At 37.4% G+C, this 26455-nt stretch overlaps 1 protein-coding gene across 2 annotated transcripts in view; it reads left to right on the forward strand.

Moving 5' to 3' along the window:
- The window catches only part of LOC114648115 (kinesin-like protein KIF3C), a 152755-nt gene extending 126893 nt beyond the window's left edge, over positions 1 to 25862 (forward strand). The window contains exons 6-8 of one of the 2 annotated variants that reach the window (XR_007934424.1): positions 8046 to 8154; positions 19807 to 19985; positions 21600 to 25862. Coding sequence is in view for 1 of the 2 variants with exons in the window: in XM_051924579.1 (XP_051780539.1) it covers positions 8049 to 8154; positions 19807 to 19985; positions 21600 to 21708 (394 nt within the window). In the remaining variant the exon portion in view is untranslated. The remainder of the gene's footprint in view (positions 1 to 8045; positions 8155 to 19806; positions 19986 to 21599) is intronic. The other variant, XM_051924579.1, reaches the window with a different exon arrangement.
- Positions 25863 to 26455: the final 593 nt, after the last annotated feature.

The raw sequence follows: 26455 nt of genomic DNA on the forward strand, positions 1-26455 counted from the left end.
CTTGATTAATTGAAATCAGGGTCGAAGCCACAGCCTGTCCCAGCAGCATCGACTGTAAGGCAGGTGTCAAACCTGCTTACATTTTTAGGGTTCTCTTTATAAGCCAGAGTTTCCTGGGCTCTAATAATATCTAAATGGCACTAGATATGAAAGGTATTCACTGGACAAAAAATATTGTTTTTTAAATATGGTTCCTCTTTAGTACCTGTCAGTATACTTCTGCCTTTGCCCAACAAAAGATACTTCTAGCATCTGTAGTAGCAATAAATGTAAATGCACATGTAACAGAAGGCAGGTGATGAAGTTGAAGGACAACATCTCTAAGACCTTCACACTTAGTGTTGTTTCCTCATAGAGAAGCACCTTATCACCACTCAGTTATGCTTTTATATGGGGATTCTCTGGTAATGAAGCCATTCTTATGTATCTCAAATTACAAGTCTCCATACAGAATAAGGTAAAACACAGCTAGTCAAATAGTGTACCCAAATAATCTGGAATATAATGTCAACAAATAAAAGAATTTGTGTTTTACATTAAGAGAGGAAAGGAAAACGCTCTGCACTATTCATCAGTGATTTGGATGTTTAGCTAATGGAGAAGCTCCAGGGCACAACCATTTCCATCACCTGTAACATGGGAGGTCAGTACATTTAATATGACAAAGGAAATTCACCACAGGTTGTTTTTCCTGAGACAGTTAAAGATATTTAGAGTGCCACTGGACACATTTGTTATTTTCTGCAGGTCCATTATTGAAAGTGTTTTGAGCTTCCTATTGGTGTTGGGGATAGGAAACAGCTAAAATAATAGTGTACACTGCAGGGCAGCACATCCCTATGGTGGATTCACTTTACATCTCCAATGGGCAGTTCACACTCCGTTTACCTTCTGTTTACTCTCCTTTGTCTGATAAATGATTTGGTTCAGACAGGACCAGGCCTATAAGATTTCAGAATAGGAATAAACCCTCATGTTGGTAAATGCATGACTATAACATCTTGAATGTGTGAGTCTTCTGTACTAATTGGATGAATACAGCAAAGTGTGTTTTTTGTCAAACAGGTTATTTAGAGATGTGAAGTTTTATTTGTATGAGCACCACCAAATCAAATTCCACACAACTAACATTGTTAAGTTAATAAAGCTGAACCACATTAAAGCTTGTTCTTCATAAAATGCAATTTGTAAAAGCTATTAAGCATATTTTTAGCTGAAAAAATGCAGCTGTAGCATTTCGAAAAATCATTGAAATCACTAAAGCCTCATTGAAGGTAATTGAATAGCACATTAATGCCTGGGCTTTATTCATAATATTCACTTGCTAATCATTTACAGATGTGACACGTTTGTTTCCATATTGGGCCAACCTCCAGAGCACATTTCAAGCCAGGCTCTTGGTAACTATTAAATTCAAGTCTAAGAGTTCTCTTGTGCTCCATTTATAAAATGATCTTGGCAACCTAACCAACAATTGCAGCCACCTGGTTAAATTCATATTCAAAGTCCTATCTGAGAGGCAGATGTTCTAGGTGCTATAATCATGGCTTTAGAACTCTCTTTCTTTGTTTTTGTATTTTGTATATGTGGTTACTTCTATTTTTGTATTACTTATACTATTTTATCATTGGGTTGGTGGCAGTATTGGCACTCAAGTCACCGTTAAAAAAAAAAAAAAAAAAAAATCACACAGCTGTGAGGTAACAAAAAGGACTGCAGACCCAAGTGACTGGACCAGGTCAAAAGGGATGCCCACGTAAACACCTGGCTGCGGCAGATAGAGGGTAATTTCCGGAGGGTGGGACTGGACCGCATATCTGCCCTGGGAAGTTGCCAACCAGGATCCTGAGCAGGAACGTGCAGTTAGAGGAGCCAGGTGAGGCAGAAAAGTGAAAAAACTAAAAATGATATCATAAAATAAATTTGTCCACTGGTCTGTGCTATAAATTTGTTTTCTGTATGATTCTAATGATGTTGATCATTTTTATAGTCAAAAATCGCCGAATTTGCCCATTTTCTGTTCAAATACAGGGGAGAAATGCGAGGTGCGGCAGTGACGAGCTGAGCCTCACCCCCGACTGCGCTATCCCTCATACACTGGGTTGATGCATGCAATTGGCATGTGCCTGTTGCTGTCTCTCTGTAAGTCGCCAACATGATGTTTGCAGACATGTTTAATTATACACCCTGACTTTCCACAGTCTGGCTAATATCTTTAATGAATGTGTTTGACATATTTAGTCTTGCTGATCAGACATAAAACCTCAGTGAAAAGGCACAAGGTGAGGCAGACAGTACCGTGTACCGTGAACCCAACAGGTGCTTCTTACTGCTCTTCTTCTTGGCGATAATCTCCATTGAGGCGGAGAGACTTTTAAAACTGAAGGAAAATGAGGAGGACTTTTACAAGAAGTGACAGAGATTTTCGTGGAGAAAGATAGGTGCATGAACTTCATTTTCAAATAAAGGTAAAACCATAAACAGTTTTCAAATTTATAAAAAATGGGATCAGACTAAAAAAAAACAATCCAGTATTTAAAAACTTAATTTTTGACCTTAAGTAAAATATTCTTTTGTTTTTCTTGTTATCCTTTTTTTAAAAAGTCTGTATTAAAATTGATTAAAGCATCAGAATTAAAAGCTTTTAAAAACAACTAAATATTTCAATTAAGGTCAAAATTGAAATCCGATTTTTTTTTGTATACCACTCTGTACTTTTATTTGCATTGTATGAGTATGAATTGTGGAATTGCAAAAGAAAATTTAGAATGCATGGAGGGTGAGGAGCAAATGCACTCTCTTAAGTTCTCTCTCGCCGCTATAAATGTAACGTTCTTTCTTAGCCAAATATGTACCTTACCTATGTGTGTGTGTGTGTAAAGAATGCTGATGAGATATGAAACATAACCAGCAGTCAATGTGCATGCTGCCAGTTGAATAGTGAATAAGCTACTCTTTTGGTTCATATATTTGCAAATCTGACTCTGAAGGAGTCAGTGCCTCACCAGCCATGAACCTCATCGCACGTCACTGATCCTGAGCTGTTTTGTGGTGTGTGCGGTAACACACTGTACCAGTGCATGCTCCCCGACCTGACCTGATTGTATCCTTATTCTGATGAAGACAGTTTGAATGCTCTATACATGTGCAAAATGACAATTTACCCGGCTAGTGTAGGCAAATATCAACGTATTTTACTTTTGTAAATAACGTGAAAATTCAAGTGTGGTTGGAGATCATATTAATTTAAAAACATTGTTTTTAATTGAAATTGTAGTAGTGTGGGCACGAATTGTAATCACTGACCAGATTTCAGATTTAGAGGATTAATGGAGTGTAAAGCAAATTACGATCTCCATATGGAATGCAGAGTACGTTTCTGCCTTCATTTACACTGCCATATACAGAACAACATTGATTGATTCAATAAAAATGTGGATGAGGTAATTCTGGTAAAGACATTCGCTTGTAATCAGCACACAATTATTGAATGCTAATAAGAGAAGCAAACATTTATTAACCTAATCAATCCATTGCATGCTGTGATGCATCCACCAGCTCTGTTTTAGTGCTCCTTTGCTTCATCTCACTGCATACGTCATGACAGTTGATAACATCAAAAGCTGGTTTTGTGCCATGGACAGCATAATTACAGAAAGCGCTGGTTCCAAGAACACAATGCAATTTTTTAAAAACCTTCCTGTTTTTAAGGTTTCTCTGTCTTGCATTTCCACACATGCTATACTGTAAAAAGTATGTAAACATAGTATTGAGTCCCAAATTCAATCAGCATTACTGGGTACAAAAGAAGAGGCCAAGCCTGGATGAGTACATTTCAAGGCTCAGCTTTATGCTCTGATAAAACAAAATAAAGAGATCAGAAAAAATGCAGTGTTTTGTTACTAGAGTGCATTTGTAGCAGTAGCACACCTCTTTCCCAATTCCAAAGCAACAGTATAAAGCCTGAAATCTTCTCCCTAATCATGTTCATCTGGGAATCATTTGCCAATAATATATTTGTTAGGAATATTTGTATAAGCTTGTAACATACCATTGCCTGTCAGCTTAAAGGCATTTAGGATTCACAATATACTGAAGTACACATGATAATAAATATTTACTGTATATCAACATGGAATTGCATCTTTTCTGTTCTGATGTTGCACACTAAAAGACATCATGATCATGGGACAGTGGTACAAGATGACCAAAAAGACAGGCTGGAATGACAATGATGTTTATTTGATAGGGAGTATAAGGCAAGTTTCAATGTGGAAACTGCAACTGGAAAAGGCTGCTTACTGTGCTTCAATTTTCTATTTTTCATTAATTAAGTAATTAATTGCTTAATACAAAGTAAAGTCATTATAATGAAGTCATTACCCAAATGAAGCTATTGGGTAAGCTGATTTGTGCTTTCTATTAATTACGAATTACATTGTTATTTCTCATGATGCAGAGAGTGGCAACACATTGCATTTTGGTTTGAACATACGATTAAGATTTTCACTGTTTTCTGTACACATGACGGTACTACTACTAGTATTACTACTATTAATCAGTAAGTTACAGTTCCAAAAAGGACAATATCCAAGCTTGTGCTTTGTTAGGTGGTACCCAAACTGGGCCCAGTATAAGCAATGATGGACTGAATTAAGTATTTGAAAATGTTGTTGTATTAAAAAAGAAGCTTATACATGTAGGGGAAATTCATGTAGCAGTAGAAAAATCATTAAGTCTTTTTGTTTTTAACTTAGTCTATTATTCATATTAGACAAATAAAAAAATAGGCTTTGATATATTCCTTTTCTTTAACATTTGGTGTTATATTTATTAGATCAGTTTTCAGTAAGGCTAGAGGAGTTCTACATAATAACATAAAAGAAGCATGAGTGAAGCAGACTGTGTAATTCCATACACATCTGTTACATCTGTTACTGTCATTTTTAATCATGCCTGCTGTTTTTGCTGAAAAAAATGAAGCGGAACTGTGGCTTTATAGGTTGTGCTGCTGCCCTCAGATGTCCTTATACCTGGTTTTAAAACTTCATTCTGATGGCTGGCTGTGTCCAGTTTTTGTATGTTCTCTCTGTGTACATGTAGGTTATTCTACCCAGGTGTTCTATTTCTCCCATTTCCCAAAGAGAGGAGAGGTAGTTGGACTGAGAACTCTTAATTATTACAGCAAGAGTGATTATGGGTATTTGTGTGTGTATGCTATTCTACAGATTAGTGGTGACAACCCCCCCCCCATGCATGCTGCCACCTGCTGATATTATATACTAAAAAATAAATGTGCTCCCATCTCCAAGGGGGACCGTTACACTAAAATTTATAATGCATCATGATGGGTTAACAAGATATCGACAACAGAGTACTTCCTTTATGGTTTCACTTAAACCACTAACCACTTCGTTAAACCACTAGCTTCTAAAGCAGCTCAGTTCACTTGTCTCTTAAAACCAAAAGGGAGAGGGGTGGACAGGAGAACATTTACATAGATATAAAGTCACATTACATGAGTAACATTTACTGGTGTTTTTTCTTAAAACTATGCACTGTTTTGCTATGTAGTCAGTAGTGATGTAACTGTTCCTTTGGACCTTAGTACTCATGCACATCCTGGTAGTAACATCACTTCAGTGACAGTGGACAGTTTTAGAGCTGCAAGTATATATCTGCTCTGGATCTATTTAGGTGTTCCTGATAAGTCTATTAGTAAATGTATACAGAAAAAAATATTTTGTTTTACTTGTTAACTGCTTACCTCTTGATAATATTTTCTGACCCTTACCATTTAGTTTTACTCTATTGATTATGCAAAATTTTTATCTACCTATCCATTTTTCAGTACAGTTAAGCATTCAGGATTGGCAACTGGAGCCTATCCTGGCAACATCAAGGACAAGTAGAAGCAAAACATGCATGGATTGCCAGTCCACTGTAGGGCATATTCACACACTTACCACAGATTTACCACTAATTTAATGTGATGCTGGCATATTAGGGATGTGGGAAGAAAAAGGGATCACCTGGAAAAGAACAACACAGACATGGAGAAACTGCAAGCTCCACATAACCAGGGACTGAATTTAGGATTGAAGCCAATGGAGCTGTCAAGCAGCAGCACTAATCTCAATGCCATCATGCTACCGAGAATATTATTTTGCTTTTCAAAAATTGCAAAGACATTAACAGCGTGACAGAATAATTTACTTTGGAGGGCATTTTCAGCTTTCTGTGGAAAATGTCAGAAAGACATCTATCATTTCCATCTTTTGCCCAATAAAGAATCCTTGGCAATACTTTAGTATACGTACTGCAAAAATACATCTGTTACTCATGTACCCGTTATATAACAAGAATTTAACAAAGGCTTCTTTTGGTGTTAAAAGGGCTTGCTAAGCATCAGTAAAGTTGTTAATACATCTGTGCAGTGTGCCCTACTAAATAATGTCACTTTGGAATTGTCAGAAGTGGTTAAAGTGAGAAATATTTCTGTTGATCATAGATAGATAAATAGACAGATAGGCAGAATGTTATTTGTCCTCAGGGGCAAATTTGGGTTAATACAGAAGCACTTGAAATAAATACATATACAAATAGATAAATAAATATACAGTATATTATACAGTATTGTCTCAACACACACTACAATGACTAAAAAAACACACTTCAGGCTTGACAGTCTCAGTCAGACAGGCATTATGCAGACGTATTGCTGTTGGTATAAAGGAGCCCCAGTAACGTATCTTCATCGTTAGCATGTCAAAGAGAAGATGTGCAGCACTGTTCATAACTGCACTCAGTTTTGTTTTAATTCTCTCCTTTACTACTACCTCCGGGGGTCCAGAGTGCGTCCCATATTACTTACTTCAGTATTATATTTATACATTTCTCATATTTATAAGCAACTTTACCAGAATGTAAAAGGTTCTTAATATGCCATGTTGCACATAGATGAATTACTACTTTACTGATGCTTTATAAGTGCAATTAAAACCAAAAGAAGCCTTTTGTAAGGACTTGTTGTATAAGAGTGAATGAGTAATAAACACATTCTTGCAGTACCTAAACCTTAATATTAAATCTTTGATTTTCCCTTCACATTACATTGGAAATGTAATGTATAACTGTGTGGAAACTGTATAAATAAGTGAGTGTGTCCAGCAGTCAACATGCATCCCATTAGTTTTGGTTAGGTTAGGTAGACTTTATTATCCCTGAGAAAGACTTGTTTGCAGCAGGAAAGTACAAAACATACGGCATTGTTAACATAGCTACAAGAAAATGAGACAAAATACCACAACTCAAAACTAGTGTTATCATACTTATGCACACCCAAGACTAGTAAAAAGAATAATAATAACCTTTAAAATTACAAAAGTAAAAATTCAGAATTCAGCAACATCTCTACAAGTAATAGAATTCAAAAAGCTTATAGTTTTAGGAATAAAAGAGTTTTGTTGCTGTTTACCCTCTGGAGACTAAATCTGAAGCCTGATGGCCCCAGCTGAAATGCAGAGAAAGTGGATGGCTACTGTCTTGTAAAACTGAGTTGGCCTTCTTTCTATGCCATCTGTAATACACCTCAGTGACAGAGACCTGATGCAAAGCAATTATTCTATTGGTAATTTTTACAATGTTATTAAGAAGTTTATTTCCTTCTTTGTTGTAAATGCTGCTGAGACCAACTATTGGCTTTACAACAATATACTGAAGAAGGAAGTGTAGTAAATTAAGTGAATATTTGACTTCTTTTTAAATATTTGTTTCTTGGTAAGATTATTTAGTAATTTTCATTGTTGTTTTGATGCTTTTATTTACATGTAATAATGCCAGGTCTCTGTTAATTTCTCTCTTAATACAAAAATTTGAACAATACTGTTAGAAATCCTATAGCATTATGTGCTGTTTTATGACATGTTTGTGAATCTATCATTCTCTATACAGTATAGAATGTTGCTAGTGAATGCTTATTACACCATATTAGCAAGTGTTAATTCTGAGCAAAGGCATTGTTTTTTTTTTCTTTTTTTTATCAGCAGGAACAGCCAAATGAAGAGGAGGCCTTCCTCTGCAGTGGGCTACAAGAGGCCAATCAGTCAGTATGCACGGGTTGCCATAGCAATGGGAGCTCATCCTCGATACAGGGTAAGTGAATGGGGAATAAGAGCAATGTTAAGAGAAATAAAAAACGTGGAACAAAAATGCAGGTCAGACATGCTGAAGATGTTAAAGAAAAGAAAAACATTCAATTAAATAGTAACTAACACAAATCTAATTTTAAAATCAAAACAATGTATGTGTTTATGTTAAAAATATCCCTGTTAAAATAAACGTCTGTAATATCAGCACTTGTTTTATTCAAAGTTAGCCTGCAGCAATGTTGTTGGCTCCTGATTCATCTGTTTGCATATTTTCAGACTCACAGTTCAAGTGTATGGCATTGTGGGAAATAAAAACCTATACTGGCAGCAACACTTCCAACTCAGGAAACCATGATAGGTGTGTTACGAATTGAAGTCAGACACCTAGTGAAAAGTCAGCCACCAGAACAGTCCTGGATTTCTACTAGCCTGTTCAAAATAACCTCACCCAAACCTAGCCAGACCCCACACTACTACTTGAGGCTGTGGCCTGGAGAAACTACCATTTAAAGTTCAAAATCCCTTCAGCTTATAAAATATCTTGGATGTCCCTCAAGGGAAAGAGAACCATAAAACCTGTGACTCTTAAGAGACTGTTCACAAAGTAGTCTTTATAAATGGGGATATTTTTCACAAAACTAGAAAAATATAACAAAAGGCTCAGATAGGAGATGCCCAATTGATTCAAGTAAACCTGAAAAGCCAGAGAAAAGTGTCAGGAATGGTGACAACTGCGTGGTCCAGTATCTTGGGGTATCACCTACACAGCACAAAAAATACACTTACAGTTAATGACACAGTACACAATTAATGAAACATAGGCAAAATCAATAGAAATAACCACAAAGCATCATTAACAATGATTTTAAGTTAAGTAAAATAGTAATACAGAAAATAAATTCAAGCCAGAAAATATACCATGGCTCAACTATAACAAGATTGGACACAGATGCATCAGATGGCACACTTAAAGTACACCACACTTCCCTCACATGAGGTCATTTTGAGTTGTGTTGGAGAGTGGGAAACAACCTGTTGGAAAATACATTGAAGAAGTATGAACCAAGGGAAGTGAAAATGCTACACAAAGGAAAGTAGACAAGAGTTATGTATAAAATACCAAAAAATCAGTTTGGCTGAACATAGAATGATTCATTACTTTTTCTGATCAGTGAAGGGAGAAGTAAGATTTGATGATCAATCTGCATGTAACAATGATATGTCTATTGTAAAGCCCTGGAATGGCTTTCAGTGTCAGGGGCTGCATGCTTTTGTCTATTAGGACACTAAGACTAAACTCACTCTAAGACACCCCAGTCTCTGCACCCATAGTGTATGGAGAGTATGGCAGTGAGTGAGGTGAGGTGAAAGCTTCTGATTTACCAATCAGTTTGTATTCTGATCCACGCCTGTTGTCATAAGCTTTGTGTAGGAATCAAAACAATGATATCACAAGTGCAAACAGTTGAATTAGGTTTCTGTACAATATTGCTGGGTTCATTCACTATGATAATATGAGGAGCTCATCAATATGAGAAGATTTTGAAGTAGAGTTGTTCATTCTACCTAACAAGAGGAGGCAGCTGAGGTTGTTTGAGTATGTAGTTAGAATATCTACACGTGCCTCCATAGAAGATGTACCAGGCAAGATCAACTGGGAGAAAACTCTTTAGTTAGTCTCTCTCTCAGCTGGCCTGACAGCATCTGGGAATTCTTCAGATAATGCTGGAAGAGGTTATTGAGAATATTGTGGCCTAGTTATGTATAGTATAAGTGGAGTGAAAATGATGATGATGAATAGAATCCATGGTGTTCATTGTTATATAAGTAATATAAATGGGTTTTAAATGCCCCAAGTTTTCAAAATCCACTCTGTAAGAATAAACATTAATACTGTAGATGTCTAAATTTGTTCTCCACTTTTTGCAGCTTATTGAATCTAAAATTAAAAGAATGAGTCTGCTTCATCTTGCAGCCTTCCATACATTTACTTCACATAGACCCCATTCATACTCAGATTTCAAATTAGTAGTCCAATACAGTTGCCAGTGTCCAAAAAAGTTGATAATTATGACCAGGGATCCTCAACACTTTATCTGCATAAATATTTCTGCTACAGCTTATAATGAAATGATAGCAGAATTCAGACAACATAGCTTGAACCCGTTGCTTTGGATAATCACTACCCTGTTGCACGCTGTTGTCCATGATGCAAGTAAATGAGGGATCTGCCTTTCGGTTAAAATGAATGAAGTCTCTGTTGTTTTAAAATAAGCACTGCACAAAGCAGAGCAGTAGTTTCAGAGTAAAGAAATTAAAGAAGAAAAAAGGATGCATTTGAGTTGCCATCTGTAAACTGATTTTCCAAAAGTGACTATTTTCATGTAAATTTGTGCCCCACCCCCATTTTAGTTAATCACATTAGAATGTACAATTTTCTAATGTGCATAAACATTTAATAAAGATATTTGGCTCATAAAGAAGCAGAACAAGGTCTGAAAGCATTTTGACAGTAAAACCAAGTAATCATTCATTAATTTCATCTAAGCATCTTTTTCACTGAGCAGTTCATTATCTCATTATAGAATTAAATTATGACTTTAAATGCATAGAAAGATTTACACTTCAATACAGTACAGTACAAGGAGATGTATAATTGATGTGACTTCAGAAAAGAATGAATTGATGCACATTGGAATTAACCAGTCTACTAAAGCTGCATGTATCCTTGACATTAATTCTAGAAATTTTTGCATATTTTTAGTGTTTATTTTCCAATCCTTCAATTTTTAGTAAGGGTCAATGGGACTGGCGCCTATTCTACTAGCACTGAGTGCAAGGAAGGATCTAATTCCAGATGAGATGGCAATCCTTCGCTAGGCACACTCATGCGCTTTAGTGTTTCCAGACAAACCTTGAGATGCAGAGGAAATCCAGACTACCTGGAGAATATACATGAACACTGGGAAAATGAACAACCATGGTGCAATACTCTTCCCAACCAACCATCTATAGACAGTGCCATTTTTATCTTTGATGAGTCAGACTAATTTTTTTTTTAAATTTTTATTAATGACTTAAATATATTTTTGATACAGCAGAAATAATATAGAAAGAGTAAGGGAACAAAGAGAAACAGGCATGAAACATGAGATATTCTGACCAGTCCGAGATGAAAAATGATAATAAAATGTAACTTAGCATATAAGATTTCTGCCTGCATTTACATTAGAGAGAGGGGCTTCAGCAGATTGACTCATTCCCACTCAATTTTCTTTACATGCACTTCAAGTAAAGTGTGAAGGTACGGCATGTCTATGTGACCTTGCTTGTGCACAAGGTTACATACTAGAAACTCATGAATCAGGGTGCGTAGTCATTTTCCTGGTAGCTGTGTATTTATATGTACTTTCCTTTCAATATAATTGATTTTTCAAAATATTGAACAACTCCTACTATGATGAGAGGGTGAATACCAGAGTTACTCCACTCCCAGAAAACGGAACTATTGAACCATTTAAAATAAATAAGTGGCTTCATTGACTAAACTGATACATTCTATGCTTCATAGAAGGACATCCTGCAGTGTTTACCTTCAGAGTTTTGAGTTCAGTCACGCAATATACCATGCACTTACAGTAATTTGTCCATCCATTTCTTGAACGCATTTTTTCTGTTTATGGGTAGCCAGAGCAGCTATGGTTCAAAACAAAAATGTTTTAAATGTTTAAAACGTTTTCACTATTTTAGTAGGAAATAAGTTGAGGTTACCATCCCGGACACACTATATATTTCTCTTTGATTTAAAATGTTGCATTCCTTTTATTGTTTGCAAATAATATTACCTGTTATTTTTTGGTGAGTCATAATATGAGAAATAGGACCAAACCATAAAATGGAAAGTGAAGATAGACAAAACCCCACATAACCTGATTGTAAAGGCTCCTTGTTCATTTTTCTTAGTGTCCTTGTATACTCAAATGTCATCTCTGCAGTGCTGACATCCATTATTGATTTATTGAATATTGTTCCATCCCTAGAGGTATTCTGACTTCATCCGCCACAGGGCCAAGGTTTTTAATGAGATGTCATATCGCGGCTACTCTGCATGCCTGACTGCCTAAATTCAAGTGGTCATGTTGATGTGGATGTATGTGGGCTTCCTGCAGTGACACACTACATGCCTGCTGTTCTGAGAAGATTGCCCAGCACTTCCTAAGTTCATGACATGGCTGTTTTAAGTGTTTTTTAGCTTCCAACTGCTTGTTCCTCCTAACTGAAAAGGCCGGGTCACTAATCTATAGCCAGGATCCGCTGAACATCTGATAGAGTATTATTGGCTGAGTCCTGACAGTTCAAGTGTGGACTGTTTGTGACTAGTCTTCTGGTGCTTAGAGTAACGTAATATACTAAAACCTACTTAATCCAATTCAGGAGTAGGTGCCCATCCCAGCAGTACTGGGCACAAGGTGCAAATTCATCATACAATACAATACAATTTATTTTTGTATAGCTCAAAATCACACAAGAAGTGCTGCAATGGGCTTTAACAGGCCCTGCCTTTTGACAGCCCCCCAGCCTTGACTCTCTAAGAAGACAAGGAAAAACTCCCAAAAAAATGGAAGAAACCTTGGGAAAGGCGGTTCAAAGAGAGACCCCTTTCCAGGTAGGTTGGGTGTGCAGTGGGTGTCAAAAAAAGGGGGTCAATACAATACAATACACAGAACACAAGTAATCCTCAATATGATATAATAGTGCAATATAAATATCATCATAGAGCTCAGCCACCCACATGAGCCAGTTTGAAATCACCGGTTAAGCCAACGTGTACAGATTTGGCATGATGGAGGGAAACCTGAGTATCAAGGGGGGAAACAAATCCAGACCCAGGAAGAAATCCTCACAGATTCCACACCTGACACAGAATTTAGAAGACTGAAGCCATGAGACAGCAACACTAACCACCTGAACCGCCTTGCCACCAATACTTAAAGTAAATCCTTTCAGTTCTGTTTATGGTATTAATGAATTATTTTAAATTCATACATCTATGTTCTATCACCATTTAATCCAAGTTCAGGTTCACAGTGTCATCAAAGCCTATGCTATTGGCACAAGGTGTAAGACAAGGACCAGCCCTTGAGTGTCCAGTCACCCTAACCAGCACAGTTTGGAATGCAATAGAAAAGCTGAAATCCTGAGAGGAAAACCCACAAAGATATGGGGAGAACAACTTAGACTCTGCCTTCAGGAACTTATATGCATCAGCAGAAACAACTTACACCACTTATTTGTAAATTTAAACTCTATTTTGTTTTGGTTTATTTAATATGTGATACACATACAGTAGTCACCTTGCCATGTCACAATTAAATTTTTACTTGCTTTTATTGTTGCTTAAAAATGTGGCTTCCATTAAAAATGCAGATTATGAAGGATAATATTATATTCAGCATAAAGATTGTATTAAGTAATAAGAAAACTGACAGTATTCCCTCAGTATGTCTGGGTGTTGTGAGTGCAGTTTTCTGGACATCAGTAATTAAAGGAACGTGAAGTAACCAGCTGCTTCCATCTGTGTTAATCCAGGAGAGACTCTTGGGAATCTGAAGGAGCCAGTTGTTTCTAGTAAAGGTGTGAGGAATTTGAGCATTACAGAGGGCTTGTCTGATGCTGCATTCATGTGATATGGGAAAATATGGGAAATACAAGTTTCCCACTGGGAAATTTCATGTTGTAACTCCCAATGGGACAATTCTGATATTGTGGAGATTTGTGACGAAACCCTGATCTCTCATCTCATTTTGTTATATAAAATGAAAAAAAAAAAAAGTAGCTCAGGCAGAAATGTGATTTTTTTTGTTTGTGTTGTTTGAAACAGTATAATAACTCCTTAAAGTGTTTCCTCTGATTTTTATTTTCATTAAACAGTTAGAGCTTATACTTTATATGTGAATTAACAGTCCAACCATAAATTAACTTCAAGACAATGGAGTGCAAAGGTGTGACGTCACAAGCAGTAACTCTGAAAATTCCCATTGCCAACAAACAGCCTAATCCAATGTATTTCTTTATTTCAATTATCTGTATCCTGTACCCCATACTGTTCTGTCTTTTGGTGGTGAAATGCCCTCCCTTCTTCTCAGCTGTGCCTCCAGAAGTGCAGTTAACATTTTTTCTCTTCACGCTTGTCAGTCAGTTTATTTGCAGATTGGCTTCATTTTGAATACTGCAGTTAGGTGGTCTAATATGCACTTTAATGCTTTTAATTAACACTTCTGCCGGTCAATACATAGATTGAATGCCTGTCAAAATTTAAATTCCTACATTCCTAAGGAAACTATTAATTATCATGTGACATCACTTTATCTAAAACTGTGCTCCATTATGGTAAAAACTTTAAATCAGGCACACCATTAATTTTTTTTTTTACTCTGGAGGCTCTCCCTCTCCCTCTCGTTGTTAGTGTCATTAAGTAAACCACTAGACAACATTTTCTGAATGTTGTCTTTCCATTACAGGGTAATGGGATGCTGAAGTTTATCCCAGTAGCATTGGGTGCAAATCTAGGAACCAACTTTGAGGACACTAAGTCATCATAAAGCATAGAACGCACACACCTATGCTCACTCCAACCCCAACCTAAGAAGGAATTGGACTCTTAAACTACAACATTGCTGGTTCAGTTCCTGCCATCTGACCCACTGTGCAGACATGAGCAAATCACTTCATCTGCCTGTAAAAATCTGTGTGAACTCTTTAACTATTTATCTGTAGATTTAGCAGAATTGGAAGGGGTTTAATAAAGAAAGGTACTCTAAAAAAATCAATGTTGCTTGTTTGGCGTTAGGTTGCAGACGAGAAATGGGGTACTTGGAGAAAAACTCGTACAGATTCAGGAAGTAAAAACAGAGAGTGACCAGTTGAGGAATCAGCTGCACTAACCACTGTGCCATCAAGCTACCCTTTCACTAAACTGTCAGCGCCAATGCTATACAGGTTTCACTTGCATGTTGCAGTGGCACTTCGGAATGATTAATGATCCAATATACCCAGGAAGTACATACCTGTGCAGCAGAACATTAGGACAAGACAATGATTTATGAGCCTTTTTTTTGACTGGTATTTCTATGTGAAATCACAGTAGTTCTGGGGAAACAAAAACATCCAGCAGAAAAACGAGTCTCTCTCAATGTTTGTTTTTAGTTTAAATTCCCAAGCCTGTTGTAATTTTAATGTAGTGCAGACCTATTTTTAGACAGATTTGTTGTTTTATTTATTAGCGCACAGTAGGAGTTCAGCCCTCATGTGTCTTTCCAGGTTAGCATGATCAGCTAAAGCGGGACCCAACTGTGAGAAACATTGTAATGAATTTGAATATTATTGTAATATAAAATAAGTCCTTGTCCTGGGTATGACGTAAAACTGCATCCAGCCCTGCCAGCGGTCCTACAACTTGCAGGGAAATCTTGGGAGTTGGTGGCAGGATTGGCAGTCCATCCACTGTAAAACCTTCACGCAGGTCCGAAATGGCAGTCAGGACTCCTGTCCACTCTCTGTGGGAGTAGCCCTGCTGCCTCACATTATGAAGGGGATGGGGGAAAGCCCTTAGGAGCCTCAACCCTTAGAAGAGTCAAAGCCATCTGATTCTTCAATTAGCTGTGAACCACCCAGTCTCACTGAGATTGCAAAGGTGGTGAACCAGCTGAAGGTAGGGAAGGGTGCAGGGATCTGTGGCGTCTGGGGTGAGCTTCTCCAGGCTAGAGGTAAGGCTGTCCTCTTTGCACTGAAAGCAATCTTTGCTTCCATTTGGGAGACGGGCGTCATCCCAACTGACTGGAAAACAGGACTTGTCCTCTCTGTCTGGAAAGGAAAGGGTGATCACCTGGATTGCGGGAACTACAGGGGAATAACACTGCTCTTGGTGCAGGGTAAGGTCCTTGCTAGGGTCATCCTCAATAGGATTCTTGATCATTTGCTCAACTACCAGTGACCAGAGCAGTCTGGTTTTATATATAAGTAGTCTACCATCGACTGCATCCTGGCACTGAGGGTTCTCATGGAGTGCAAACACGAATATTGGCAGAGTTTCTTTGCAGCCTTTGTCGATTTTCGTAAAGTGATCAGCTCAGTTGATGGAGCTGCCCTGTGGGACATCCTGAGTCTTTACAGGATCCCTCTGAAGTTGCTGGATATCATGGCCTGCCTTTACATTGGTACTGTCAAGGGTGTGTTCTTACCTCTACCCTGTGCAGTGCTTGCAGGGCAAGTGTTGGTCAGTGTTTTGAGGTCAAGCAGTTGTGGGACATCTGTTAGTGAAGAAAGATTCACTGATCTCGACTTCACAGATGATGCAATAATCTTCATGGAATCAATGGAGGCTCTGATCAGGGCTCTCAATAGACTGAGTGAGGAGTCTGAGTGTCTGGGCTTGCAGGTTTCCTGGATTAAAAGCAAGATCCATGCCTGTCTGCAGGTCTGTCTGCGGATAAAATGTCAACCTTGTCGAGTGGTTTACTTACCTCAGCAACAACATTCATGTCTCTGGTGACTCTTCCTATGAAGTCAGTAGACGGATTGCGAGAGAATGGGGGGAGTCATGAGGTCGCTGGAAAGGGGTGTGTGTTGCTCCCGATATCTCTGCAAAAGTTCAAATGTCCAAGTCTTTAGCTTCCTGGTGCTTCCTGTTTTGCTGTATGGCTGCGAGACATGGGTGCTATCTAGTGACTTAAGATGAAGACTGGACTCATTTGGTACTGTGTCTCTTCGGAGAATCCTTGGGTACCACTGATTTGACTTTGTGTCAAATGAGCGGTTGCTCAGGGAGTCCCATATGAATCACATTTACCTGCATTGTGAGGGAGCGTCAGTAGTGGCACTATGGCCATGTGGCATGATTCCCCGAGGGTGATCCAGCTTTCAGGATCCTCATTGTTGAGGACCCGAATAGCTGGACCAGGCCAAGGGGATGCCCAAGTAACACCAGATTGCGGCAGATAGAGGGTGGGACTGGACCATGTGTCTACCCTTTGCCAACCAGGATCACGAACTGCTTTGTCGAGTGGTGGGTGCGGCAACACGCGTTACCAGTGCATGCACCCCAACCTGACCTGACCTGACCTGACCTGTACAATATGTGCTACAAAGTGCAAATATAGAAATGTGTAAACTATGAAAATAAAAATTCATACTGTATGCCTAGCATACTCCTAAAAGCCTATGATCACAATGACATACTGATGACTGAATATGTTTGCTATGCAATATAATAATCTCTGCCAGTTTAACAGCCAATTTTTGGGTTCTCCCAGGTTGGCCAGTGGTCCGCTCAAAGAGGGTAATGTAGCATATATTTTTACAGCTCGATGCCTTTCCTGACATCAGCCTATTTTAGTTGTCTTTTACAATACACAAGAGTAACAGTGACCTTATTCTATATAATATAATGCTAGCCTTTATTTTTTCTACATTTATTTAACAACAGTATTATGAAGAACTGAATATGTTGTCTGTGAGCTACAACACTAACCTATATTTTTTCCCTTTACCTATGGAAAAAGAATTTGGAAAGATAAAAATACACATCTTTGTTGTGAGCTTGAGATTTCTCACTTATGTTTTATAAATTCTGCTCAGGGTCTCTGTCTGCAATGGTTTACTTTGAATGTAGGTCATTGTTTTGACAAGAATAGCTTTTTATTGACTCTTGGAAAATGGTGCAGTTTGCAATATTTATATAATATAAAAGCCATGCATTTTGTGGCATCATATAAATTTGCTAGTACAATTTAGTCAGTGCGGTATCTCTTTGCAGCTTACCACATTGCACATTTAGATGGGGCTGCCAGAGGATTGCATGCTGATAGAGTGCAACACGGCAGATTTCGGAGAAGACACTGAACCATATTAGTAGTCTCCATGCCCAGCATGTTAGGGGTCGGTACACTCTTTCAAAATGATAGATAGATAGATAGTTCTGTTGAACTAGTACTGATGCACAGTGAAGTCAGTCGACACTGGCTGCATCACTTCCTGCTCGGTTCAGAATTGCAAAGCACAACATAGGGTGTTTATGGCAGCATAGACCATTATGAGCACTCTTTGTTCAGGACATTTGCAACATTCTCTCCCTTAGAAAGGCAAACAGTATAATTAAAGACCTCCGCCGTACTGCACAGGTGCTTTTCTCACTTCTCTCTTCTAGCAGACAGTATAGAGCCTTTTGCATTTGCACTAGTACATTCAGTTTCTACCCACCAGTTGCAATACTGCTGACCAGTCAATCATAAGAATTCAAATATTATAACAAAAGAAAGAACATGTATAAATATATATTAGTTAAAAATACATGTTGTGTATATTGCATATACAGTATTTTGCATGTTAGTATGTTTATTATGAGATGTGCAAGTGCAGATTTCCTTTTACTGGGTACACATGACAATAATCTTGTCTTGACTATGGACCCTTTTTAGCCACCTTATGTGTGACTATTGACTTGTTATGGCAATCAACGCATTTAGTTGGGCACTTGGGCTATTAGCTTTCCATGGCAGAACTATGACAGAACTCTTACAAATCAATGTTGTCAGCAAAATAAAAGTGTCCCTGTGCTCACATTAAATTCTTTCTGTCATTCATCACATTTGTCTTTAAGTTTATTGCAAGCTATTTCTTCTCCAACTAACTTGTGGATGTTTTTGTCCTTTGCTCCTACTATAGAAATGTACCCAAAAAAATTGTACAAGTCCTTGTCATTGCCCATGTCTCTGTATATTACTGACAAGGGTGTAGCATTAGTTCTGTCTGTTAAGGTCATTTTCTTAATTGTGTGATTATCTACATGTGTCTCTAGACAGTGTTATTTTTATTTAAATATGCTAACAATTGAATATGCCCTTTTATCTTCTAAACGCAGCAGTGATACTGTTCAATCAGAACAGCAGTAAAAATATATTAAGAAAATGTAATAGGGCAATTTCTGTGTGGCATTTGCATCATATCCCTGTATCCCTGTGTCTCTGTGGGTTTTCCTCCAGGTATTGTAGATCAGCCTTACACGATTTTTTCATGCCGTTTGACCTGTGCTATTAGGATAGGCTGTGCCCACCTCAGCGCTTTGCTGGATGAAGCAGTTTGACAAGGGATGGATACATGGACTTTCATATACTGTAGCTGTGTAAAGAACATGTGTGATAATTTCTATAAGTAAATGTTTTTTAAGAGGTTCTGCCTACAGCCTTTTGACCAAACACTATATTTTTATTTTTATGCATGCACCATTAAATGAGATTCCTCTAAAGGGGCTTAAAAGAACACATTTTTTCTTTTCTTATTGTCCATGTTTCAGTTTCTTGCATTATGTGAACTCCAAAGCTCAAATATGTCACAAGGCATATAGATAGATAGATAGATAGATAGATAGATAGATAGATAGATAGATAGATAGATAGATAGATAGATAGATAGATAGATAGATAGATAGATAGATAGATAGATAGATAGATAGATAGATAGATAGATAGATAGATAGATAGATAGATAGATAGATACTTTATTAATCCCAAGGGAAAATTCACATACACCAGCAGCAGTTTAGTTTAGTGTTTGTATAGTGTGCTGTTCTTCAAAGCTTCTTCTCTCTCTCTTCTAATAGGCAGAAAACATCATGTTTCTAGAGCTGGACATGTCTCCACCTACTGTATTTGAGCTGGACTTCTCCAGGGCCCAGTCTGACCATGACTTGGCTCTTCGCCTTGAACGTGATCTATTCCTTGAAAATTCTGCATATAGGGAAAGAGCAGCTGCCACTCGGGTCAAGAAATCCAGGTCTTGGTGAGTTATGAGGTTGTACCACAAATACAGCAGCCTGGTTATCAACCCCTTCTGTTTATAGTAAATGTTAAGCAGGATATTAGGTTAGGTTAAAATAGAGAGTTGAGCATTCAATCTTGAAAGGAATACACCACCCAATATATTTTAAATTTTTAACACCCCATGTACTTCGTAGTGATAGCCAAGAAAAAATGTTCAGAGAAAAATTCACATGAAGTTGTGCTTTTCAACTGAAGGCCCACCTCTCCCACTGTTACACTAATGAAGAGTCTTGTCTTCATTTGGAAAGAATGACCCGTGTTTAAGGGTGGGCTACTTTCATTTCAAGGGGGGAATCAATTTAACAGAGTTTGTTTTGGCAAAAAATGCATATGTTTTGAACATTTTGAACATCTGACTAAATGACTTTATGTGGATTATGTAACACGCATAAGGTCAGATTTCTTTTCATGGATGTTTTGATATTGTTTGCTATTTCCATTGTTGGCCACCATCCACTTTAAGATTTGAAAAATATATTTCTGTGTGATGAATTCCTTTAAATCAGTGTCTTAGACAAAAGAGGAGCAAATGAAAACATAAATTAATATTTTTACTAATTGTCATTTTTTGTGAAATGTATTATTTGTGATTATTTCTCTCTGCGTCTAACACACAATAAGTTGATATGAGATGACATTCCTGCTTTTCCAAAATGACTCTTGTGTACAATTTGTAGGACCTCCTGGTCATCTTTTTAATTAACTAAGCAATGCTTCTCTATAATCAGATTTCTGATAATTTGGATGAATACCTTATTTTAATCTTTTACTTTTAGTTTTGTTATTTTTGTAAACTGTTGAATTTTTGGGGATCTTTCCGCTAGTTTGACATAATGCGCAACATTTTCCAAATCACTGAAAAAATCTTTTTCTTGATGTTATATGCTATCTAAAATTCTCACTTAGAGGATCTGTGCAAAACATTTTGAAAACCCGGCAGGATCTGATCAATAACATTTTGGAATAAGCATTTAAATTGAGGAAGCAGATTCTCTCCATTCTTTTTTTTAATTCTATTTTATTCATTTATTTATCTACATATTTTTACTATTATTAAAGTTTTACTGTGCTGACCTAGCTCTCTTTCTCCTGGGTGGGGGTTCTTTTGTTTCAAACCTAGTTTTTTAAAACTTGATTTGCTTGTATGGAATTTTATTTGATTTTAATATAATTAGTAAAATGTTAAAATAAATAAATAAATAAACTCAATCTGCTTCTTCAACTCGCAAAAACAGCATATTTTTAGTGTATTACACTACTTCAATAAGAAAACATAATGGCATGTTTATGACCACTTAAAGAACTTATATGATACTGAACTGCTGCTGCTGGGAGTGCTAGTATGGTACTATTAGCAGTGAACAGTAGAACAGAGAAAACAAACAAAATGTAAAAAAAAAAATTTAAATAATCTGATTCAAAATATGAAACAACAAAATGTGTTTATTTCTCACTAGTTTCTCTCAATTCACTTTCATGTGTTCTCATTTGTCTTAAATTCTCACATGCCGGCTTTAATGTTTTACTTGCAGTCACTGGTTTAATTTTTATTTCCTTCTTTTAAACTCCACAGGTGTCGACCTCCAAGGTTAATATCTTCCTCATCGTCAAGCTTCACTCTGGCCTCTGGATCCCAGTACTTCCCCCAGCCACAAGGGGTAGCAACATCATCCCATCCTTGAAGATCCCCTTTTATACCTCTGAAGGGAAAGTCCAGGGCATGAAGCCTGCTTTCAGCACAAATTGTGTCAGCTTCCAGCAAAATTAGCATTAATTATCTTTGTTTTCTATGTGGAAAAGCTAATGCTGCAGAACAAAAGGAAAACTAATTGCACTGGACTGGAGGACTATAACTGGCAGCAAGAACAAAATGGGGGTTTGTTATATCGTTGTGGTGTAAAATAGCTACGTATAAGGCCTTTGCTTTGCTCAGTTACAGAAACACAGTGCTCCTTTAGGGTCACAGGTTAATGTGCCATTGCTGCCATGTCTCACAGATGGCCACCTTTCACAAGTAGAAAGCAATGTGGGTGCTTTCCTATAGTACAAGCAAAACAACTCCTGCAAAAGTTCAGATTCAGTACTGCTCAGTATATTTCAGAAGCTTCGGATGTTGAACCAACATGAAAGGATTAATAAGGGGAAAGGTTGCTGAGTATATGGAACCTCTGGTTGGTTACCAATTTTATTAATATTTTAAGTTGCTATACTGAGATGCATTATTATTTCAAATACAACAAAGCTAGCCTTTAATATTACATTCAAAAATATCCTAGGAAGAAAATTATTAATCACAGTTTTACCCCTTTCTCCTATTATGTTTTTAAAACATGCATTTATGCTTCCCATAAATATAATAGATAGGTTTGTTCTTTCATTTGCTAACTGCTATCATACAAGTAATGTCAGAATAATGGCGTAACTGAAAAGTATATTATGATGAAGGGAGTTTTGATCAAAACAAAGGGGTTCCAGTTTCTGTATCTTTATTGTGATTATGTTTTATTGTCATCTTTTGGGCATTTCATATTGGAGTCAAGACTGTCAGCCATTGTGTCGTTCATGCAGGATCTTTCAGGGTAAACAGCTCCCGAAAACATTGTTACTGTGCCATGCAACACATTTGTTTTTACCAGAATATACAGTCTCTTAAGTGACACGTCGACACATTGAACAGGAAGTGGGAGTTGGACTTGCAACCTTTTGACTTTATATCAGGCTTCTTAGCCACTAGGGATGGATTTAACTTATTGATTAATGCTGACCACATCAGAGTCTAAGTCCAAAATTGAAAAACTGCCTAGACATAATGTGTTTTGTAATTTATGTCTTTGCAGTGGCCACCAAGCAGTCTGAGACTTTGGGATAGCACTTGCTGTGCACTTGCCATCTGCCATAGCTGTTCTTACAGCGAAATGAATATATTCCTAATCAAACACTGCCCACTATCTTTCGTTGGATTGTTGTTCAGCAACCGTTACTATTGTATCTTTTAAGGCACTCGCAATAACCAATTATAAATTTTACAGTGAGAACTGAAGATAGAACTGATGTTTGACTAATTACTGTGGACACCAAAAATGAAATGATTTTTTAAAAACTCTCATTAAATTCTTCTCAGCTAGTCACCAGAACATACTGGTTTCACAAATAACACACCTCTGCACAGGTAACGTATGTTGATCAGAAAATTACATTTGTTCTTAGGTATATACAGTATACTAAATAAATATTTGTACAAGTTGAAATTATGTAGGTATCAATGCAGGAAACATAAATAGTTGACTATTTTTGATCATTTAATGGTTAAATGAAAATATTTTTAAAAAATATATGCATTCTTCAATCATTTTAAGGAAAAATTATAATTCTATCTAACCACTGACTTTCATTCAGGTTTATCTCTTAATTAAAAACATATAATTCATTTCCAGCCTGTTCTTGTGATGGCTGGAGCCATCCCTTTCTGATATACAGTCCCGGTCCCCATGAAGGCATTCATGCATATCCAGCTCTGCTAATTAAAAAAATAGCAAAAATAATGAGTGTCAGTAGTTTGGGTAGTCAAACAGACGTATGGTCTACAGCTAAAGTAGTCGAGACGACATCACACAAGTGACTTAAACTGTAGCAATAAGTAGGTTGTGTTACACAGTTAATCTAAAGTGATTTGGCGTGGTGTCAATATGAAAGGCACTATAGAAATAAAATATTGCCAGACTTTAATTGACTGTCAGGCTTAAAACTCTTGGAAAGACCTAGAAAAACCAAAGTCTTCGCAAATGAGTCTCACTGATACCCACACATGCACTCGGCAGGAGTAAATGAAAAATGGGGGGCATGAAGCAGAGGAATAGCGACCACCAGAAACAAGGGGTAATGCTGGAAGTTTATTTAAAAGTGATTATAGCTTATTTTACGTCAAGTAAAGAGTTCTCCCTCTCTTCAAATGTTCTAAAAAAACTATCTTATATAATTATTTTCAACACATGAGTGCGTGTAGTCTAAAATGGATGCCCTCCAGTCCAGGGCTGATTTCTTCCCTTGCGCCAGTGCTGCTCAAAACGCCATAAAGACCTGTAATTGAATTAGTGAATGAATAATTACGGTTCGATGATATTCTTGTTGAATATTTTTTATGTAAACAAAGCGTATACATCTATACATGCATGTGAGCATAAAAAATATAGACATGTATACCTACTGTAACCACCAGTGTAGGTGCAGCAGTGCCCCATACCCCCAGACACAACTATACACCACAGTACTGGGTCCATATTCAAGGTGTTTATTCCCCACAATATTTCCACAAGGTTCCAATTCCCTCATTTTCAGGCTGCACAACAAAGTCATAAGTTTTACTTGTCCTTCCACACTTCATCCGCCTCCTCACAATTCTGCCTACTCATGCAGGTGCTGGACCTGGGGGTACTTTCTGTGCCACAGCACTGCACATCGGAAGCAGGTCAGGTGGAAACTCCTCAAAGAAAGTACAACGCTCTCCTGAATGCTCCCCCTTGTGACACCCAGAAAAAACGACAGGGCTTTCCCATGGGACTGCAATTCCCAGCCTGCCCTGCAGGTAATATGTATGGGAGTTCCACCAGTGGGATGTTGCCACCATCATGTTCTAGAAACACATAATCCAGACACCTTCTATTCTTCCGAACAGACCTCCCTTCTGGGAAATGTACTAGCCTACAAACTGAATGGGACACCAATCCGTCTCTGTCCTTCCCTTACACCCTGGCATCCTGGCAGGGAACCATCCTCCATCCAGGTCCATCTCATATGGCACTCTCACTACATAATTAGTCTCTCGCTGACTGATACAGCTACGCTGTTTCTAAAACTAGGCAGGACATATTGACTAGCCAGTTTGTTTTTAGCACTCATGTAAAAATCTGCTCCTGTCTTCATTGCCTCCTCCATTGCCACATACATTTATTTCACTGTCTACCTGGAAATTACCTTTAGTCAATTTGTAAGCCCAATGTTTATTTATTACCATTTTGAATTTGCTGTTTTTACACAAGACCACAGGGTTTCATTAACATCATACTTTGCGCACACATTGCTTTCACATTTATTTCTGTACAGAAAAAACTGAAATCTTACATTTTGTCATGAACAATGTACAAAGAGGATCCTTTGTCATGAAAAATGTAATGGTTTTATTTAGATTGTTATATTAATAAATATGGATATTGTAGAAGCAGGCAGACATGGGCACCCCTAGCCCCAATGAAGGCACTTGGATTCTCAGAACAGGCAGCAGAATTAAGATTTATTTTATGGCACACATACAGGCTCACTGCAGATGCAATGAGAGAGCAGCCACAGGCAGCTCTTACATTTATTACAGTTCTTACCACACAAGTCATTTTTCATCCTCATCTGACTCCTAACACTATACTGCTCTAGTTCTGCCCCTAATTAATTCCACTATTATTTCTCAGCTGAGGGGGTGTTAAACCCCTCTCTGTCCATCATATCTGTCTGACAAGGCCTACCTGTACTCCCTGCTAGCTCGGCGCTTGCTACCATTACTTACAGCCAAAGAGTTCACATTCCCTCTCTAAGCGAGGGGACCCATCCTTTCCAGCTGTCTTGCACATCTGACCTTTGGCTTATGGTTTGTAGCTCATACAGAATAATAAAAAATATGTAGATATAGGTCTTTTTAATCCTAACTCTTATATCTTAGTGTTTAGTGAAATATAGTATTTACTTTTCTCATGTGCTTATGAATACTTTTCTAAAACGTAGAGATTACCAATTTTAAAAATAGATTTTTCTATAATATAAACCCGAAAAATTATAAAATTAATCTAAAGAGTGGTGAAACATAATTGTTTTGTTCATGATGTACACATTGAAAAAGGGTTTCCATATTCATAACAGTTATTAGTGCAATGTAGAGATTGATGAATAGATAATATAGTTGTGTGGTTGCAGTGCTTTTAATAAGCAAAAAAGATTAATCTTTCAGGATATCTTTAAAAAAAGCAGTTGCCCGTGTGCTATATATATATATATATATATATATATACATCGGACTTCCAACACAACTCGGAGTCCTGCCATGTGCAAAAGTTCGCTGATGACACTGCTATCGTGGGCTGTATCAGGAATGGGCTGGAGGAGGAGTATAGGGACCTAATCAATGACTTTGTTAAATGGTCCGACTCAAACCACCTACGAATGTGAATTTCCCATTGGGATTAATAAAGTATCTATCTATCTATCTATCTATCTATCTATCTATCTATCTATCTATCTATCTATCTATCTATCTATCTATCTATCTATCTATCTATCTATAGCATTGGGGCATACAAAATCTTTTTGACAAGTGGATCATCAAGTTGATTCTTGACCAAAGCAACAACAATAATAATAAATGAAGATGTGGATGAGCTAAACAGA

Source organism: Erpetoichthys calabaricus, chromosome 3 (assembly GCF_900747795.2).
Source record: "Erpetoichthys calabaricus chromosome 3, fErpCal1.3, whole genome shotgun sequence".
Taxonomy (NCBI): Eukaryota; Metazoa; Chordata; class Cladistia; order Polypteriformes; family Polypteridae; genus Erpetoichthys; species Erpetoichthys calabaricus.